Genomic DNA, 20,480 nt, shown 5'->3' with positions numbered 1-20,480 from the left:
TTCTGTTGTGTGTTTCCCCAATATTTCCTGACCAGGTGTAGGCGTCTTCTTCCACGGAGCGGGTTACAGGACGCTTCTTCGATGCAGATGTGGGTTTCAGTGCCTTCTAATTGTCAATGGAATAATGATACAGATCGTCCTTCTGAGGATCATGTCCTCCTGTCTTCTTGATGAGTTCTCGTTTCACATTTGCTCTAATCGTCATACATTTGAGATGAAGCGAGATCTTGTCCCTTTCTTTTCTTTGGCCCATGCTCAAGGCCATTACTTACAAAGGCACCGACGCTTTCTCTAGTCCCTTTTTGCGGATCTCGGTCTCCTGTCAATGACTAGGTATTGTTGTGTTCTTGGTTGACGTCCGTGCGTGATTAGTTTGCGGGTAGACGCTCCACGACCGCAGCCATCTCCTCGTCCGTGTATATCCGGAAGCCCTTCTCCTTGGTCACGCTTGCCAGTTGCACGTTCTTGGAATCCAGCTTCTCCTCCATCACCTGCTTCAGTGTCTTGAGCACCAATGTCTCTGCATCTGTGAGAGTGAGAGACTGTGAAAAAAAAAAAAAGAAGGAGTGGTTGTTAGTATCAATCGAGACGGCAGACTCATGATCAATGCAGGAAGAAATTGGTTGGTTGGCTGGTGAGATAAATAAGGAAACACACCTTGTGGTACTCGTTCTGCAACTCCGCCTGCGCACCCTCACTGCCGCTCCCAATGGCCTTGGCATCATACCGGTAGAAGGTTCCTGTAGGCTCGGCATGGTACAAGCTTGGGCCGTCCTCATCGTAGCCGGCGATCAGCAGGGCCACGCCAAAGGGCCTGCTCATGATGCTCTCCTCGCCGTCCGCAGACTCGCCGAAGCGCAGGGCGAGGTCACAGATGGCCTGGGTGCAGGACTCGACGCGCAGGGCCTCGTTGTAGTTGAAGGCGTGGCTCTGGCACTCGACGCGGGCGTGCTCAAACATGCTGCGGGCGTCGGCCTGCAGGCCGCTCATGGCGCAGCCGATATGGCGGTCAATCTCGACAATCTTCTCGACGGAGGAGGTCTCGAGCAGGGTGGACGTCACGCGCTTCTCGACGCCGAGCACGACGCCCTCGTTGGTCGCGACGCCGATCGCCGTGGAGCCGAGCTTGATGGCCTCGAGGGAGTACTCGACCTGGAAAAGGCGGCCTTCAGGGGAGAAGGTGTTGATGCCCCGGTCTGGTAGGGAGGAGAGGTGGGGTTAGCAGGAACCAAGGTGCGAGGATGGGATCGAGGGAAGACTGCAAAGGTAGAATGAGGAGGAGATGTTGGGAGGAGGACTGACCGTATTCTGATCTTGCCATAAACATCTTGGCGGCTTTGGTTGTGAAGAATTTGGAAGGGAGAAATGGGCGTTGTGGAGGACACAGGGAAAGCTCTCTCAAGAGCTGGGCGAGTGAAATAGTCTGCGAGGGAGGAGGGGTACGAGAAGGTGGAATGAGTTCAGGAAGATGCAGTAGTCGTGGAAGGTCGGCTGGCTGTTTGACGTTGTTGAAGCTGAGCTCCAGGCAGGAGGGTGACGCACCCCTGTCGCTGGCTGCGGAAGCTACGTACAGGGTTTACAGACCCCAGCGGATCAACTGCTGTTGCAAGCACTGACCACAGCAGTAGGCCCCCCCCCCCTATGGCGCGCGCAGGGGTGGTACATAGTAGTATGCTCTGGCAGCAGTGACGCGCCCGTGCCCGCCAATTTATCGCGACTTGCCGCTCCCATAGTAAACAGAACGAATCAGACAATCTGCCCGCCGCAGCACCACATCTACCGTACCGCACTACTTGCCATGGTGACGAGTGCATGGTCGCGACTGCAGATGTGATTCGTCGCCATGTCCGCCCCAACCAGATATGGCGACAACAGGAGAAGCAATGGCTCAGCGGCAGACAAGACATCCTCGCGGGCGCCCCGCATGAGCGCCCAGGAGACTGCCTCTAGGACACAAAAACCCGGGAGCAACTCGCCAGCATCAGGACCAGAGAGGCCAGCGCATAAAAGGACACTGTCAGGCAACCCGCGAACGAACAGTATGAGGTCATTCGAGGAGCGGGAGAAGCGCATCGACAAACACACGGCGACGACGCGCGAGGCGATGGTCTCGAAAGTGAAGAGCCCTGACCGAAGACACATGCCATCCATGGCCAAGGCCCAGGCGAGGATGCCGGATGGCAGGAGGAATGCCGAGACAAGACCTAAGGAAGTGAGGCAGGAGGTGGCCCCGCAAGGCATGAGCGCCCCAAACAGCCTATGCCACATGTGCATGATGGATCGTGATGTGTGTGTGTGTGTGTGTATGTGTATGTGCTAATGCTGCGCGGCAACAGCTCCTTGGGAACCGGAAGCGACCCTTGTACCGCACACCTCTGCGCCGCTGGCTTCTCGAATATCGATACCGCCGCTGGCTTCACAAGCGCCCTCGTCAGTACAGCCCAGACCGCTGTCCGAATTGTCGCTCGAAGCGCAAGAGGCCGTTATACTAGAAGATCTTTTATATGTCTTCATGGGCTATGAGGGTCAGTACGTGCGCTTCGGCAAGGGATACGATCCGAACGAGGAACGAGATCGGCTAGGCGGTCCACCATACCGCATCCTGCCAGGCCTTGATCCGAGCTTACAGGACCTCACGATGTCCATGCTGAAGATGGCTACGTACTACACGGCGCTGGAAACCTTTGTCGATGTCCAGAGCCGCGACGAATTTGGGTCCGTCAACCATGCGCTGTGCGCCTCAATACGAAAGTTCCTACAGGACTACCTGGTGTTGATCGCCCAGTTAGAGACCCAATTCCTCACAAACGACGCTTTCACCTTACACGTTCTCAATATCCACATCCTACCTACGAGTCATATGATGTTCCAGCTCTACTCGCTGGCACATGAGCTGCTGAAACGCAATGCTCTCCTGGACGATGAGACCGACGAATCTAGTGACAGCGCGGACGACTTCGATCAGATTCTAGAGCAGTTGAGGGATGGTGGAGAACTCGTCCCGGGTAATATGACCGGCAAGAAGATCTGTAAAGGAGGAGTGGTGCTCGGCCTCATCACTAAACGATTAGAAAACATGTCTGGAGACCCAGCCGCGAGAGAGCTGCTCACAACGCTCCTCAGAGACTCGAGCAGGCCGTACATGGTCATGCTAAACGAATGGCTACATCATGGCAGCATCAATGATCCGCATGGCGAGTTCTTGATCAAGGAGCAGAAAAGCTTGCGGCGGGAGAGGCTACAACAAGACTATACGGATGAGTACTGGGAGAGGCGGTATACCATCCGCGACAAGGAGGTTCCGCCGCAGCTAGAGGGGGTCAAGGAAAAATGCCTCCTCGCCGGGAAGTACCTGAATGTTGTGCGGGAGTGTGGTGGCGTGGATGTCAGCAAAGATGTTAAAGACAAGCCGAAATCCTTTGACGACAACAGGTTCCAGGAAAATGTCAACAATGCCTACTCTCACGCGAACGAGTCCTTGATGCAGCTGCTGCTCACGACACATGCACTGCCCGACCGCCTGCGGTCTCTAAAACATTACTTCTTCCTCGACCCGTCCGACTATTTCAACTACTTCCTCGAGCTTGGGGCCTCCGAGCTGCGAAAGCCCGTTCAGGTTGTCAATACCGTCAAGCTGCAGTCGCTGCTTGACTTGGTACTGAGACAACCAGGCAGTATTGTCGCTATGGATCCCTTCAAGGAGGATGTGAAGGTTCAGATGAACGAGATCACCCTCATCAAGTCTCTCCAACGCGTTGTTAATATCACCGGAATTGAGGAGGGCGGGTCGCTGCAGCCTCTGAAGGACCAACCGATCGAGAGCGACAAGAGAGCCAACGGCTTTACCTCGTTACAGCTGGACTATGCGCTACCGTTTCCAGTGTCGCTTGTCATCAGTCGGAAGACAATCTGGAGATACCAGGCCTTGTTCCGGTACCTCTTGTCTCTGCGCCACCTCGAGGCGCAACTGACCATCGCATGGCAGGTACAGACCCGAGGTTTTGTGTGGTACCGGAAGAGCTCCAACAAGGAGCTCGAGCTGTGGAAGAGGCGCATTTGGACGCTCAGGGCTCGCATGCTTGTCTTTGTCCAACAGCTCCTGTATTTCTGCACGGCAGAGGTTATAGAGCCGAATTGGCAGTCGCTCATGTCCCGGCTCAAGACGAAGGATAATGGGACGTCCAAGGGTCTTCTCGATCGGACGGTCGATGAGTTGATGCAGGACCATGTGGACTTCCTGGATACCTGCCTGAAGGAGTGCATGTTGACGAACAGCAAGCTTCTCAGGGTAAGTCTAAGCACCTGCGCGCGCGCCGTGACATGCTGCAGACAAATGATCAAGGCTGACTTCAGCTGTCTTTTATAGGTCCACTCCAAGCTCATGAACAACTGCAATACATTCACAACAAGTATTGACTGGATAACGAGGAACCTAGAGAGGGCGGATCCAGACCTGCAGGGTCCGACCAAGCCGAGGAACGTTACAGACGAGCAGTGGAAGCAGATACAGGCGAATCGGGAGAAATGGCAGTCGGCGCATGGCGAGTCGTCCAAGACACCCGAAGCGCAGTTTACTATGATCATGGACACGCTGAAGGCGTGGGAGTACAACTTTGGCCGGCATCTCAAGATCCTCCTCGATGCCTTGAATCACTACGCGGCGACGGAAACAGTCGTCCTTCTCAGCCTCTGTGCGAGACTGAGTGCCGCGAGCCAGGGAACGGAGCACAACACACTAAGAAATGACGATGACCCCACAATTGGTTGAGCAATTGGTGTGGTCATGAGCATTACGCATATGGCTTGGAGACGACTTGCATTGCTGAGTGGCGTTTTACTCGGTCCGTCGGGTCTTACTCGCACACTGACTGATTGACTGACTGACTATAACTAAGTATATGGGCGTTCGAAAATGACGGATGGATGGATGATGGTCAAAATGGACAGGGGGGGCGGCGGCGGCTTTTTTACACTCAATGCTGTAGATTCAAATCATGATACCAGGTACGAGAGCGGGGACCACATATTGACCAGAAAACAATGTAGAATCAATCCTGGTGGAGGTTGCCAAGAGAGGGGCAAAGGTGTGTTCCCCAAATCATCTGCGAATAATTTGGTTCAGCAGGGGAAAGTTTCAGGCGCATGACCCCTGAGTAAGTGAGTTATCGATAGGGGCGGCGGCTCGGGGTTGTATTAACAACCTACAGCGCGAGTCCTACTGTAGCGAGCCAATACTTGAGGGCGGAGCGCCGGCCGGCACAGGCTTGAGATGGTGTGGATGGGTGAGACGGGAACAGCACGTCACAGCGTGGTATTTGACGCTGAAAGCTTAACCTCTCTGTCTTTCTTGACAACACCACAAATGACATCCTTTACAGAATAATCATCTCTCCACTTTCGGACGCCAGTGCTCATCTTCGAGACGCTCGTTCTACTTGGTATTTGATTCTCTTCTCTGCAAAGACTTGTGTTATTCTTTTCCTTTATGAATTAATTCGAAGCAACTACCGAGTAGTCCTCTTTCTGTTTGTGCCAACGCGGAGCCTTGTTCTTTGAGAGGGCCTGTGCTGTGCTGGCCTTATTCTTCCACATAAGCTACGACATCCACTGTTTGGGGAGATGATGGCATAAAATTGGAACAATACCTACTCTACAATAGACCTTGGATCCCTCCAACTCATCATACCTACGAACTCTACCTGAAACCGACACTCGTCAGCACCCGCCACGATGCCTCGAAGCCGCCCACCCACGACAGGTTACGAGCGCCTGGAACAGGCCGACCACTCCAGCGACGACTCCGACGATGATATTATGGTGAACAGCTTCGCGTCGCTGCAGCACCCGGCCGCCCCTCGAGGCAATCAAACGAGCCAGCCACGTCCGCACTCGGGCATGACCTCGCCACGCGGCTACGGCGCCAGGAGTGGAGGAGGCAAATCCCGGCCGAATCGTCGCGGCAGGAGCAATTCGGGGATCGATATGGGCGCTCTGAACGCGAGGCTGGAGCGCTGGACGGCGGAGATCAAGGGCAAGTTCAAGAGGGGGAAGAAGGGCCGGCACGGCGAGGATGACGAGCAGCTCGAGATCCACTACAGCGTGTTCCAGGCGCCCGAGGGCGTGAGGCCCGCCACCGCGCAGGCCCTGGCCGTGCCGCAGGAGGGTGTCATGACCAGGGACGAGTTCGAGGTTATTGTCGAGGGCGTGCGCGTGGCCATCGAGCAGGGCGTGCACCCGCGCATGATCTCTCAGGGCAGCTCGGGGAGCTACTTTGCCCGGAACCCGGACGGCAAGGTAGTAGGCGTGTTCAAGCCCAAAGACGAGGAACCCTATGCCGCGGGAAACCCGAAATGGAACAAGTGGATTCACAGGAACCTTTTCCCTTGCTGCTTCGGCAGGGCATGGTATGTGGGAAACCTGTTGTTGTTTTATTTCTTTGTTTATGTTTTCCCCCTCTTTCGCACTTTGACTCTCTCCACTAGGCACCCTGGCTGACATATGTGACGGCAAGTCTCATTCCTAACCTTTCGTACGTGAGTGAGGCAGCGGCCTACACTCTGGACTGCCAACTGCGGACACATATGGTACCATATACTGATGTCGTGTGGCTCTCGTCTAAATCATTTCACTATCCGTTCTGGGATCGCTATAACTATTCCAGAAACAGAAAGCCATTACCGGAGAAGCCTGGAAGCTTTCAGGTCTTCCTCAAGGGCTTCAAGGATGCCAATATCTTTTTGCGGGAGCATCCCTGGCCAGATCAGTACCTCTCAGGGTACCGGACCAACGAAACCCATCGGAATAAGCGCAAGGGATGGGGTGACAACTGCCGCACGATAACTGGAGGCACTCAAGATGACGGTGCTGATGAGGATGGGCTGAACACGCCAGACCGCATTCCCGGCCCCGATAACTTCGTGTGGACCGAGACACTCAAACAGGCCTTCCGAGAACAGCTCGAGAAACTTGTTATTTTGGACTACATCATGCGGAATACGGATCGAGGCCTGGATAACTGGATGATCAAGGTGGATTGGCAGACGCAGGAAGTCTCGATAGTATCAGAACCCGTGCAGCTAAACACGGACACGACGGAACAAGAAGAGGGTCCTAGGCCGGTGGACTTGTCGCAGAGAAAACCACAGGACCGCGCTTCGTACCCCTACAAGGTTCAGAAGCCCATGAATGCTTCCAGCCCTGGAGAGCGACCAAGAGATCCGAAGATCAGCATAGGAGCCATCGACAACTCCCTGTCGTGGCCCTGGAAACACCCTGATGCTTGGCGGAGGTGAGTACTGCTGCTGCTGCTGCTCGGATCTCGAGACGATGGGGCACGACTCGGGCTGACAAAGTGATAAATAGCTTCCCATTTGGATGGTTGTTCTTGCCTGTGGACCTCATCGGAAGACCGTTCTCTCAGAAGACACGGGATCACTTTCTCCCGCTGCTTACATCTACGGCTTGGTGGAGCCAGACACAGCACGCCCTGAGGAAGATCTTCCAGGTCGATCCTGATTTCCAGGAGAAGATGTTCTCGCGTCAGATCGCTGTCATGAAGGGCCAGGCATGGAATGTGGTCGAGACACTGAAGACACCGGATCACGGCCCACTCGAGCTGACGCGGCGCGCAAAGGTATGCGTGTGGGATGATCTGGTGGATGTGCCAGTCGCCGTTCCTATGAGGGTGACATCCTCCGAGATGCGCCGACGCGCGGAAGATGATTTCCAGAAGGGCATCGAAGAAGAGATGGACATTGGCGCCGCAAACTCGACATCACCATCCGCGGCTGACCTGCTCGGCATGTCCAGCCCCGCCACTCAGATGCCCAACGCCGGCAGATTTGAGCTATCGGGCAACGTCACCGACACAGCGCTAGACGCCGAGACGCCATCGATAGAAGACTCGTTGATCCTCAACAGCGAACACACGGCAGCATCGTCGCCAACGCGGGCGACCAAGGACCGTCCGGCACTGCTGCCGCGTGCGCTGGCAGGTGGGGCCAGCTTCCCCGGACCACACCGGTCCAATTCCATCATCAATATCTCAACGCCCCGGCGGGAGCGCAGATACTCGTACGCGACGGCCATCGGGCGGCGGAACAGCCACACGATCTACCAGCAGTTGCACGGGTACGGCGGCAGCGGGCCGAGGTATGATGACGACGACGTGTCGGGCGACCTCGGCTATGCGGCCGCCGAGGGCATGGAGGGGAACCAGCGGAAGGTCATTGTAGAGAGGCTGGAACCCGTCAAGGCGAGGAATCCTGTCTTTACGTGGTGTTGAGGTGGTATTGTGGTTACTGTTGTTGTGCTTCTTTGGAGGGTAAGGGCGTAAGGTCAGCAGGGTTTATATGAGGTGTTTCTCTTGCATCGTGGATCTCTCTCTCTCTCTCTTCATCTGTAGTCTCGAAGGAATACAACAAGACGGGCGACCAGTGAGTGAGATCAACGGCAGATTCGCTAGATGCAACGTGTTGATGCCCCTCTCTCTACCCCTTGCAGCAATTATGCTAGCATAATTCTCCACCGAGATGTTTCTATCAATTACCCCCCCCCCCCCCCAAAAAAAAGGGGAACACCTAGTCGAAAGCGTGGACGATCCTAGCGAGCTCGACGAATGGCGGGGCCCTCTAAGCTAGGTGTTCGCTGGCAGTAGATGCTATGAGGATTCTTGAGGGGCAATTAGTGTATGTTCAAGGTCGACAGCACGTATAATCTCATGATTCTTCAAGACTCACACACACTCTAGGCATCGGCTATTAAAGTGGGTGGCTGAGTTAGTGATGAATTTGAGTATAATAAAAAGTGAATGTAGCCTCAGCTGTCCTCAATTTTCAGCGTACAATGAACGCATCTTCCGTTAAATTTTACTTGAGTATGTGTTGAAAAGACGCCGTCTTGAGGGAGAGAATGCAGGATCTGATTCGTTTCGAGATGTAGATAGTGAGAGTCAAAGGGCGATATTACTACACCAACCGTCTTGTTATGATCAGGAAGCTTTCCTAGAGAAGTAATGACAGTCTCTGGAGGGAGTTCCCCCCGAAGAGATATGAATTCTGCCTTGGAAAGTCATTGCAGGGTAATTTCAATCGGGAGGTTTGTTTGTCCTCCTAAGATTTGAGAAAGGCCATAGTGATCATCATACTCTGAACGAACTTTGGCAGACAAATAGGAAATTGAGATGAAAGCCTTCTTGGAGGGGGCCAGAAACGGGTCCCCTGGGTCCTCCCGTTTTTCCCTACCACGTGGAGGCAGGGATAACGCGATCTGCCAGCGTGCCAGGGTCCTCGAATAGTCAGCCCCACAGCGGGGGGGGGAGGGGGGGGGGAAGCAGCGTTGGGGGCCACTGGGGCCTAGGAGCAGGGCCCTGTTAGTAGTACTGCGTGCTGCAAGCACTGGCCCAAGCTCCCGCTCCCGCCCTCCCAAAATTTTCGCCAATCAAGCATCAAAACGGAGGTTTTACTATGCAGTACTGAACCACGACTCCCCCCATTGTGCGATTGATTCAACATTTGCCGGCTTAAGAGCTCAGCTGCGGTTGTCACCGAACGATACGCACCGGACAAGGTAGCAGTTACCTTACCTGCTTTCCATAGGAGGCCCGTACCTACAAGCAGCAGCTCCAAAGCAAGCTCTCCCTTTTTCCTTCGATACTTTGCCAACAACAACAATGGCCAGCACCACCACCACCACCATCAACACGGCCCTGCGCCGGCACATGTGCTCCTCAATGCGCACCTCCGCCCTGCGGATCTCCCATCCCTCCTCCTCCTCCGCAAGATGTCTCTGGTCGACCCGGCCCTACTCCACAGAAAAGACAACGACAGACGCGCCGCCGCCGCCGCTCCTGTCCAAGCTGAAGGCCGACCTCAAGACAGCCATGCGCGCCAAGGACGCACCCCGGCTGTCGGTGCTCCGCAACATCCTCGCGGCGACGACCAACGCGGCCAAGACATCGAGCCCCATCCGGACAGACGGGCAGCTGATTGCGCTGATGCGTAAGACGGCGCGGGGCAACCACGAGGCGCGGGAGGAGGCGCTCAAGGCGAGCCGGCAGGACCTGGTGGAGAAAGAAGAGGCGCAGATCCGGGTGATTGATGAGTATGTGGCCGGGACCGGGGTGAAGGTGGTCGAGGAGGAGGAGCTGCGGGGGATCGTGGAGGGTGTGGTGCGCGAGGCGAAGGCGGGTGGGAAGAAGCAGGGGGAGGTGATGAAGGAGCTACTGGGCAAGAACTGGGACGACGAGGGGAAGTATGTTGACAAGGCTGTGCTGTCCAAGATTGCCAAGGAGACGTGGGAGAAGAATTAGAGAGGGGAGTTGAGGGGGGAAACTGGCTGTTTGAATTTGCAGCGTCAGAGCGTCGCCGGTATGTTGAATTTCTCCTGTATCATCACCATGTGGACATAAGACAGCGCGCACAGTATGGAAGGGCCCAATCTAGAGAAGGATTAGACAAAATCTCTACTCGACACCTACAACAAACCCATGCCCAGGAACAGCGATGGTGTCAAGACTGCCTTTGGCGCTCAGGAGGGCTCCATGCACTTTCCCAGCGACCCATGCAGCTCGACGACATCATACGTGTGGCGGCGATAGTCAGTCAGTCTTGTGTCATGCTAGAACACACATACGTAACCCGACTGCTCCGAGATGGAGAATCCGGCTGGCAGCGGGAGGATCCTGTCCGCAGAAGGAGGCTGTTGTTACATGGCTGCCGCCGAGGTGTTGCAACATGAAGTTCCAGCGAGCTACACGGGCGTTTTGCCTTGACTTCCGTAGGCTGGCGCCATGTACCACCCAACCGAACGAACAATGGCGTGTGCCAAAAAGCAAGGATCTCTGCGTACCGGGTTTCCTCGGTCAATGCATGTGTTTGGACCACTTTATGCTAGTCAGCACAACACATGTTGCTCGTACTGCACGCACGTACTACACGAATGAGGCCATCATGAAGTCACGACAGGCCGACTCGGATCTCGATGCCCAAGCCTTCTTTTTCGTGCAAGGCTAGCAAAGCCTTGCTATGGTTTGTCTCACATCCCACCATATATACACACACCATCCCTGTGTATCCAATCTCGGGAATCTTGTCTTTTGTCCCCTTATCCTACCTTTACCCTCCCCCCCCCACCCCCTTCAACCTCAACAGCCTGTCCTTTTGGGAAGGCTCATTCGAGAGTTCACTAGGAAATAATGCCAGGCTCCTTTTTGGCTCTGTATTGCACCCGCCAAGCCTTTCCTCATATACCCCCCCTTCCCGCCTCTCCCCTCCATGCAAGTAAGTCATGTAACACGCTATGATCTGCAGCCCCCAAAGTCCCCAGTGCAGGGTAGTCAAGACTGTTTAACCGTTGGAAGCCCAGCGTTGTGTCCGTTGTTTCGTCTGGCGCGCGGGAAGCTACTGCTGCTGCACACCACCAAGAGAAGAGAAAGAGTATGAGGTGGGGGAGGGAGACAAAGGGTCCTGTGCGCAGTCGTGTTTGTTTGCTTGGTATTCTTGGTCATGCCCCTTTTTTTTCTTTCTTTTTTTCTCTCTTTCTTTTCCCAGTCTCACTAGTACGGGAGAAGGAATGTTCAGGATTCCCCTAGAATGGGCAATTGTCTTGCCGATGTTGTGTCTGGGTGTCTCTTCCTTTCTTGCTCCCCCTAGCGCTAACCAACGCCCAAGTGTTGCCCCTAAAGTTAAATAATCAAAAAAAAAAAAAAAAAAAAAAAAAAAAGGTGTTAGCCAATTGAACCCCAAACTCACCTAGCTCACCTAGAATGGGCGATGCAAACGGATTCAAGTACTTAAAGGGATGCAGAAACCCAAACCCCCCGGGGGAAGGGGAAAATCGTGCCTCTCGTGGGCTGATGTCGTGCCATTTTGTCAAACTCTGAAGTGTAACCCCTTACGGCACCGTGCAAGAAAAGTCCTCTTGTGTAACATTTTTTTTCTTTTTCTTCTGGATTTGTGTTGGGTTATTTCATTCCCTGTATTCCAACCAATTTACGTTTTCCCCACGGGCTTGAAAGTGGCAGTACAAATAAGGGGAAAAGGGGGGTCCTTGATCATACAAGAAAAGCCAACCCCTCCTCAACCGAACCTTACTGTGTCTCCAACAAAAGAGGACGCAAGGAGAGAAAAGAAGAAAAAAAGAAAGAAAGGACCAAAAACACCAATCCGAAAACTTGCACACACACACACACACACACACACACATACACATACACATACATACAAATACTGTTCACAGATACTGCTCAGCAAGAAGAAGAAAGAAAGAAAGAAAGAAAGAAAAGGCAATAGGAAAGAAAAAAGAGAAGAAGAAACTCTTTTGAACCAAACCAAACCATACAATGGATCGCAACACTCTCTTCATCACCGACCCACAGTCCAGGGCCCGCGCCCTCTCCTCCCCGGACCCAGAGGCGCGGGGCCGCAAGCGCCGCCGCGACCCGCTCAACAACCCTTTTGTCCTAGCCGCCCGCCCGCCGCACCACAACAACAACATCCCCTCGGGCGAGTCGAGCACGCTGCGCGGGCGCTGCAGGCACCGCTCGCCGTCAGGCGTCATGTCGTCGCCGCTGTCTGCCACGCGCACCAGCACAGCGACCACCTCGTCGCGCGGATCCGCGGCGGAGAAGGCCAGGGGGGCGCGACGGGACCCGTGTTCGCAGTCGCCAGGTGCAGCAGCAGCAGGTGGAGGAGGAGGAGGAGGCACTGGCACAGGCACAGGCAGGATGAGGGTTCTTGGTGTGGTGTTTATGCGGCCTGAGAATCACCGCCGCAGCCAGAGCCCGTCGCGCTCGCGATCGCCCGTGGTGGCAGGGAGGGGACACGGTGGGAGGGCGGTGGAGACGGTGCTGTCTGCTGCTGCTGGTGGTGCTGGTGCTGGTGGCTTTACTGGGGTGTCTGGGAGGCGGAGACAGAGGACGCAGAGCCGAAGCAGGCGGCATGGGCTCGAGGGGGCATTCGCGTCCGTGGGAGGAGTGGCGGGCTCGCCTCTGCGGTTTCGAGGCGGATGGGATGCCGAAGGGGATATCAGGGGGGAGGATTGAGGGCTGGGCTGCGCCTCGGGCGGAAGATACGGAATGCGTGGGAACGCTTCATGTTTGCCCTGCTACATAACATGTGGCCAGCCTCCAGCCAGAAATGCCGATTCACGCACAAGTCGGTCAGAGGGGAAGACAAGAAGATTGCTGTAAGGGGGACGCCGAGAAGAGAGAGGCAACAAACTTGCAGGGTCTGATTCAACCTTGGCAGCAGCAGCAGCAGCAGGAGGAGGAGGCACAGAGGCCGGAAGTGTGTATCAGAGCCTGGAGATTCTGGGGGTGGCAGGGGTCTTGGGAGTACTCGTCCTTGTGCTGGATTCACGATGGGCTTGCATATTTTCTATTCGCAAGGATTGTTGGACGATGGTGGCGTCTGTTATTGCTCATGATTTTCCTGAGAGAGAGAGAGAGAGAGAGAGAGAGAGAGGTGTCAGAATGGTCCAATATCGCTTGGTAAGATAAGGCAGTTGGCCACAGGCAAAAAAGACAGGTGTTGAGTCATTGTCTAGCCTGCCAGGACCGTCTTATGCGAACATTCTTGCCCATGTATTACTTCCAGAAGACAGATAGTAGGTATTGACCGGTCCTGATATCGTCAACTCCCCCCCCCCCCCCCCGCCTACTTCCTCCCCGCCAACTGTGCGTCATGAGTGCAGCGCCCAGCAGCCACCTCTCCAACCAAACCACATACGCAAAAATGATTTCCGCTACGATTATGCACTGCATCGGTCTTATACTACAACACTAGCCTGATAAAATACCTGATCTTTTTTCTTCTTCTCCATTACTTATTTAGAGTTCATGCCCAGTAAGCTCTTGGTGTGTTGGGGAAATTTCGACCAAGTTCAGCGTGTACATGGAGGGAGGGTCCCCACACCGGTAAAAGGTCACGAGGACGGGCGCGAGGGCCATGTGATACTAACACTCCGCTGCTGCTGTGGATATTGCCTACAAGCCCCCCTCCCTCTCCCTCCAGAAACGGGCGTTTGCTATCCAGCAGCTCCATTTGGGACTCCCAGGTTCTGCCTTGTTGAGTCACGCCTTAGCTGAACAAGGTCTGCCAACCCAGCGCAAACCCCACCTCCCATGTCTAACTCGGCAGGGTGTTTCTTCTTTGATGGTTGGAGAGATATGAAACAAGATGGCAAGGCACATATATATGTGTATATATATGCATATGCATATACATATATCCATGTATATTATGTACATATCCACTGGTCATGTGCTGCGATCCATGTTCACCCGGCCAGGAAGAGAGGGAGAAGACAGGGCTGGTGCCGGGGAGCTGAAGAAGAAAGGAGGGAAAAAAAGAAGGAAAAAAAGGTTTACCAGCCCTCTCGGCTGCAGCCGGGACAAACACCAGCTTGGGTTGGTTGAAATAAACTACTTTTGTACTATGTGGTGGTGCTATAGTGCGCAATCTTATATTTAGGTAGTTAATCATTGGTTGTAGTTTGCGATCGACGGCAACTCTATCTTGCTCTCTTTTGGCCAAGATAATCAGTAGGCCCTTGACATAGACACTGCCTAGCATTGTCAAAGGCCTGAGAGGCCATATAGAAATCTGTCAGTGATGATAAAGAGACAAGATAAGACGATAAGCTCTTCCACACATCTCTCTATGGTTGCTGAAGGAATATCGATGCAGAACGTGTGTTTATTCTGGAGACTAGACGAGAAAGACACACACACAGAGAGAGAGAGTGTGTGTGTGTGTGAGTGAGAGAGAGAGAGAAAGAGAGAGAGGCCTTTGGGGGGGGGAGGGGCACGACTGCTACGTTTCATAGTCCTCTCCAAGTATTCACAGTAGTACTATAGAAACGGCTGTGTCAGACCCCAGCCCCACCACAGCCGTATCCCGATTGTTGTATTTCAGAGGGGGCAACCACCACCCCCGCTTCCCTCCCCCCTAGTAAACGCCAGTAGGTGCCATTGAACGCCAGTGGGCATTCAGTGAGCACGTGCAGGGGTGCCAGTTCTTTTGGGGTCTAGACACGCGGATGCTGTGGGACGTGGGAGTGACTTCCGGTGAGCCCCGCGAACAATCTTTATGCGTCAGGTGCACCATTCTCGATTTCTTAGCGCGTAACGCGACTTTGATAGCCGCAGCGGGAACAAGGAAAAAGACGTCCCTCCAACAAACCCACAAGTCAACCTCAACCCAAGACATACAGAGACGGAGAGAGACCAGGGCTTTTCCTTTTGTTTTGTGTTTGGGCTCTGCTTGCAGGCTGTCGCCTGATCGCTTCACATCATCGTCACTCAGGTCGCTTCACAGGATAAGGCACCATAGACACACCATCATAGACAAATCCCCTTACTCTGTGACAGTCGGCCCCGGCATCTGTCTTTTTTTTTTTTTTTCTTTTTTTTTAATTCTTCTTTTTCTCTTCTTCGTCTTTTCACTCTCTTCTCTCAACCCCCCCCCCCCTCTCTTCCCCTTTTCCTTCCATTTCCCATCTTATCACATCTCATATTCTTGTCAGGGTCAGTGAGCCCTTGTCAGATTTCTTTCGTTTGCTCTCACATGTCTATCTGCTTTCTCAGCTCTCGTGTGTCCGGTTGAAGTTCGGTTTCTTTTGTTGGCTGTGAAGGCATAGGATCTGGTTTTGGATGGGCACAGTTGTGATTTTCTTCTTCTTGTTTATTTCGATCGTTTTGGGACCTTGCAGATCTGGGAGCCATCCCTCGCCTCTCTCCACCACCACCTTGACCTTCATTCCGACTGTACCAAACTGTCCTCCCGCCTACCTCCAAATCAAGTTGCGCATTCATTCACAGGAAGGGCCCCGTCCAACACTTAATAAGCTCCAGGTTGAACCTCCAGCTTGGACCAAACTGCAAATCTCTACCAATCTGCTGCTGCTGCCTTGATCAACAAGACAACCCTCCCAGCATCAGCAGCGTTCCCTGACTGAACTGTCGTCAACCTTCTTTGTCATGCTCTTACTGCCAGCAGACATCGTCTCCATTTAAACCTCTTTCATCTTGGGACAACAACAAAACAGCAACAGCAGCCATATGACAATCAACACGACAGGACAGCACGACTCGACGCGACTTCACCCTCCACAAGGTGAGGCCTTGTTTGTGCCCACTATGGCCTCGACCAATCCTCAACAAAATGGTATTCATCATCCTCCTTCCTCTACAAACCCCCTTCACCCCCTCCTGCCCTTATCCATGCCTTTCTGGCGAGCGGGCTTCGAAGGTTTTGCCTGAGCGTTCGCTCCTGCCTTCACCTCCACCTCGTCCCATCCCTCAACGATTATCAGGCTAGGATCTTGCTTACAATGACGCGCAAGGTCGAGCCACAAATTCTTCGCCCGCTCCTCGCCAGTCGGCCGTCCCCACCCAGCTCTCTTGGGACGCTGCTTCCCTGCTCAATCCAAAGGGCGTCAAGTCAGAGGCACTCTTGCAGCGTCCCATCTCCCCGGCTGGACCTTCCTCCAATGGCGTCAATACCGAACCCAATACCCCAGCACAGGTTCAGTTCCAGTTCGCTGACCCCAGTGGCCTCTCTGCTGCAGTCCCTCCCTTTTCCTACCAAACCCAGACACCCCAAAGCGCTGCAAACCCTCCCACCATGCAGGGTATAACCAATATGATAGAGCGCTTTAGCCATGTGCAGGATCGCAGCAGTGCGCATTCGGCAAAGCGACGCAAGGTCGAGGAAGAGCCCGAGGACGACAAGTCCAAGAATGGCGCCTTTCATGGAGGAAGCAGCGGCATGCTATCTGGATACCTCAAGCAGAAACAGTCAGACACGCAGTCCACATCTCTTGCCACCACCCCAACGCAGTCCACTCTTGACTTGACTGGTGGTATGTGTTCCCCCCTGAGCCCCTCCTGCGCTGCAGCCCTCTTTCCCCCCCTCTCATTGCCCGCCTTACTCTTTTCTTTGGATGATTGCTAATTTTGGTTTCTCGTTTCCTCCTCCAAAGGTGATGATGATGATCTTGAGGAGATCAAGGACCCGAGGGAGCAGGAGGTGTGCTACGGCATGGTCGCAGGGGCAATGGTTCACTGCCACATTGTCCCCTCACCCAAGCCTGGCGCCAGGACGCTGACCCCCGGCAGTTGGCCACAGGTCAAGGTTGTTTTGAGAAGGATCGAAGGCGACAAGACGCGGACCATCAACGTGTACGACCACACTAGGACAATTGTCGGCAAGCTGAACCCCAAGATCGCCGCCGGCCTCGCCCCGCTGTTTGACGCACGCCTGCTTGGCATACGTACCGACGCCTTCATTGGCACCCGACGACGTCTTCCTGATGAGGAGGCTGGTCAGCACATTTCCCGTTCATACCCCCTGCAGCTGATGCTGTATGGAAAGTTCAAGTACGCAAAGACGGTTGCGAAGCACTTCTCTAGGGCAGAAGTCAACATCAACCTCTTGAGTCCGACGCGGGTTGACAAGGGCGTTCGGGTCTTTAATCCTCTCGCCAAAGAGCTTCGACCCATGTCCGCGCCGAGGGCCTACGACCAGCCTCAGGCAGCCCCGGTTGCACGAACCGAGGAGGAAGTACGTTCCGAGATTCTTAATGTCTTCGATTCGCTGGCAGACACCGACAAGCTGCCCGAGAGCGAGCCCGACGACCGCATCACAACGCCGCTCCTGCCGCATCAGAAGCAGGCACTGCACTTCATGAAAGGCCGTGAGGACCCCGCAGAGACGGCTATGGACCCGCTGTGGAAGAAGACGAGCGCCTTCCGCGGCCAAGTCACATACTACAACATCATCGCCAGCAAGCACTACCACGAGCCCCCTACCAAACCCCTCGGTGGTATCCTGGCCGACATGATGGGCCTAGGCAAGACTCTGAGCATTCTGTCCCTGGTTGCCTCTACTGTGCCTGACGCGTATGACTGGGCGCGTACAGAGCCTGCGCTCCCAGAGACTACTGAGCAGCCCCAGCCGCAGAACCCTTTTGCGCCGCCCAAGCCTGGCGGTCTCGGGCTGACCACAGTGAAGAGAAACTCCAAGGGCACCCTGCTTGTCTGCCCCCTCAGTACGATCACCAACTGGGAGGAGCAGATCAAGCAGCACATACGACCTGGAGGCCTGACCTACCACATCTACCACGGCCCGCACCGCATCAAGGATCTCAACCAGCTGGCGACCTATGACTTGGTCATCACCACCTACGGGTCTGTCTCGAGCGAGCTCAGCGCTCGCTCCGCAAACAAGCGTGGCCCTCACCCGCTTGAGGAGATTGGCTGGTTTCGCATTGTCCTCGACGAGGCACATATGATTCGAGAGCAGTCTACCCTCCAGTTCAAGGCCATTTACCGCCTCAACGCCAGCCGACGCTGGGCCGTGACTGGTACGCCGGTCCAGAACAAACTTGAAGATCTCGCCTCTCTCCTCGCCTTTCTGCGGGTCAAGCCTTTCCACGACCGGAGCATGTTCAACCAATACATCGTCACGCCTTTCAAGATGTGCGACACAGGCATCATACCCAAGCTTCGGCTTCTGGTCGACACCATCACCTTGCGTCGTATGAAAGACAAGATCGACCTGCCAAAGCGTCACGACCAGATCGTCAAGCTACAGTTCTCGGCCGAGGAGCGCCGCATGTACGAGGCCTTCCAGAAGGATGCGCAGCTTCGTGTGAGCGTGATTACTGGTCAACGCGAACGCATGGTCGGCGGCAAGACGTACATACACATCCTCCAGGCCATCCTTCGGCTACGCCTGTTCTGCTCTGGCGGCAAGGACCTCATGAGTGAGGATGACTTGCACCTGCTCGAGGGCTCGAGCTCCGAGGCACCCATCGACATCGATAGCGACGAAGACGATGAGAAGCCTGCCCTTACGGAGAGTAAGGCTTACGACATGTTCAACCTGATGCAGGATGCCAATGGTGACAACTGCATAATATGCAGTCAGAAGCTTGGGCCTAAGGAGGGTTCGGAGATCGAGTCAGAGCGCCAGGAGGAGGTCATGGGCTACATGACGCCTTGCTATCACTTGCTCTGCCCATCGTGCATCGGCAACTTTCAAGGCCTCTGCCCCTGCGGAGCCCCCGTCCTGAGCACCGTCGCACTCCGTTTGACCAAGGCCGACCAAGAGCACGAGGCCCATTCGGAAGGAAACAATGGCAAGGTCGCCGGAAAGATGCCCCGAGAATATTCTGGTCCCAACACAAAGGTCAAGTATCTCATACAAGAGCTCCACAGCTGGAAGGCGAAGAGCATTGCCAACCCTCACGAGCCCCCCTACAAGTCTGTGGTATTCTCCCAGTGGACCACCAATCTGGACCTCATTCAGAAGGCCTTGGACGTAGAAGGCATTTCCTACGTTCGCCTCGACGGCAAGATGACACGGATCGGCCGCACTCGTGCCATGGACAGTTTCCGTGAGGACCCGAACGTGCAGATCATCTTGGTATCTATCACCGCAGGCGGTCTGGGGCTCAACCTTACTGCCGGCAACTCTGTCTACATCATGGAGCCGCTCTTCAACCCCGCAGCAGAGGCGCAGGCTATCGATCGTGTGCACCGCCTCGGACAGAAGCGCGAGGTCCACTGTGTCCGCATGCTGATGGACGACAGTTTCGAGGAGAAGATGCGCGAGCTGCAGGAGAAGAAAATGAAGCTGGCATCCCTCAGCATGGACCGCGACAAGGGCGACGCCGGCGGTTATCTCACCAAGGCAGAGGCGGCAAAACAGAGACTGATGGATCTGCGCAGCCTGTTTGAGAAGGGTTCCAAGCTGTAAAGATTGAACTCTTTTTTTTTTCTTAACTTTTTCTTTTCACTCTCTTTCTCTTCCACGCTATCAGGCTCAGCAACATGATCAGAGATCGCTCGCATGGGATTGGTGGTTTCTCTCCAGACCATCTGGCATTTATCAAGGTGTTTGGGACGGCCACGGTTTGATGGATATTGGCAGAGGACAACTGTTCTGGGCCTATTGCAAAGTTCTGCAAGACGAAAGGACTTCCTTGTGCGGGGCCTGGTCATTTAGATACTTGGCATCTCCGATGGTCAAGTTGAAGGAACTTCCTCGTTAATCTCTACGGTTTTCATGGGATTTTACGTCCAGTGGTCTGTTTTTTTCCTTTGGAGGATCTTTTGGTTCCCTCATCCATTTCTCTCCTCATGAAGCCCGGCGAGGCTTTTTTATTTGCATCAACCCCCGTTCATGGTGGTTCGGATTGGGAGGTCGGTTGGGTCGGGATACTTTGATTTTGATTGATACCATGCTGGGCAGGCTGGACGATCCTCAATTGATCGACAGGCCTACCCAGCACTGCAAGCTGTGTGTGATGCGTTTTGTGGCCGTTCCTGGAAAAATGGCTGCATGGCTGGATGAGATGCAGACCTCATGTGGAGTTTGCCACAAAGCCTCCATAAGAAGGGTTAGAAATGGAAACTGAGACTAGATCAATCCACGAAAGGAGAACCTTTAACACAAGCCGAGGATATGCTCGAG

General features: G+C 54.4%; 6 protein-coding genes across 6 annotated transcripts; 5 read left to right on the top strand and 1 right to left on the bottom strand.

Annotated features, from left to right (window-relative positions):
* Window positions 1–166: 166 nt before the first annotated feature.
* On the bottom strand, window positions 167–1,465 carry M406DRAFT_355653 (N-terminal nucleophile aminohydrolase). The gene is made up of 3 exons (XM_040923220.1): window positions 1,303–1,465; window positions 658–1,196; window positions 167–542 (listed from the first exon to the last, which is right to left on the bottom strand). The coding sequence occupies exons 1-3, from the start codon at window positions 1,325–1,327 to the stop codon at window positions 369–371; spliced, it is 738 nt and encodes a 245-aa protein (XP_040778639.1). The 5' UTR covers window positions 1,328–1,465; the 3' UTR covers window positions 167–368.
* A 286-nt stretch (window positions 1,466–1,751) lies between these two features.
* Window positions 1,752–4,768, top strand: M406DRAFT_345560 (uncharacterized protein; the record flags this gene model as incomplete). Its single annotated transcript, XM_040922099.1, has 3 exons — window positions 1,752–2,237; window positions 2,337–4,288; window positions 4,367–4,768. Exons 1-3 carry the CDS (start codon window positions 1,844–1,846, stop codon window positions 4,766–4,768), a joined length of 2,748 nt encoding a protein of 915 aa, XP_040778638.1. The 5' UTR covers window positions 1,752–1,843.
* Window positions 4,769–5,730: 962 nt separating this feature from the next.
* Window positions 5,731–8,284, top strand: M406DRAFT_253280 (uncharacterized protein; the record flags this gene model as incomplete). The annotated part of the gene is made up of 3 exons (XM_040916893.1): window positions 5,731–6,404; window positions 6,512–7,288; window positions 7,363–8,284. The coding sequence occupies 3 exons, from the start codon at window positions 5,731–5,733 to the stop codon at window positions 8,282–8,284; spliced, it is 2,373 nt and encodes a 790-aa protein (XP_040778637.1).
* Window positions 8,285–9,835: 1,551 nt separating this feature from the next.
* Window positions 9,836–10,291, top strand: M406DRAFT_223432 (GatB/YqeY domain-containing protein; the record flags this gene model as incomplete). Its single annotated transcript, XM_040915650.1, has 1 exon — window positions 9,836–10,291. A coding segment is annotated over one exon (456 nt), but the record flags the coding sequence as incomplete, so codon positions are not given.
* Window positions 10,292–11,782: 1,491 nt separating this feature from the next.
* On the top strand, window positions 11,783–13,633 carry M406DRAFT_106680 (uncharacterized protein). Its single transcript, XM_040915204.1, has one exon. It carries the CDS (start codon window positions 11,800–11,802, stop codon window positions 12,757–12,759), a length of 960 nt encoding a protein of 319 aa, XP_040778635.1. The 5' UTR covers window positions 11,783–11,799; the 3' UTR covers window positions 12,760–13,633.
* Window positions 13,634–16,403: 2,770 nt separating this feature from the next.
* Window positions 16,404–19,763, top strand: M406DRAFT_288811 (uncharacterized protein; the record flags this gene model as incomplete). Its single annotated transcript, XM_040918819.1, has 2 exons — window positions 16,404–16,869; window positions 16,984–19,763. The coding sequence occupies exons 1-2, from the start codon at window positions 16,626–16,628 to the stop codon at window positions 19,761–19,763; spliced, it is 3,024 nt and encodes a 1,007-aa protein (XP_040778634.1). The 5' UTR covers window positions 16,404–16,625.
* Between the last annotated feature and the right edge of the window lie 717 nt (window positions 19,764–20,480).

The sequence above is a fragment of the Cryphonectria parasitica genome (genome assembly GCF_011745365.1).
Source record: "Cryphonectria parasitica EP155 unplaced genomic scaffold M406scaffold_3, whole genome shotgun sequence".
NCBI lineage: Eukaryota > Fungi > Ascomycota > Sordariomycetes > Diaporthales > Cryphonectriaceae > Cryphonectria > Cryphonectria parasitica.
Note: the sequence above shows the minus strand (reverse complement) of the source record. Positions and strands in the feature narration are given on the sequence as shown.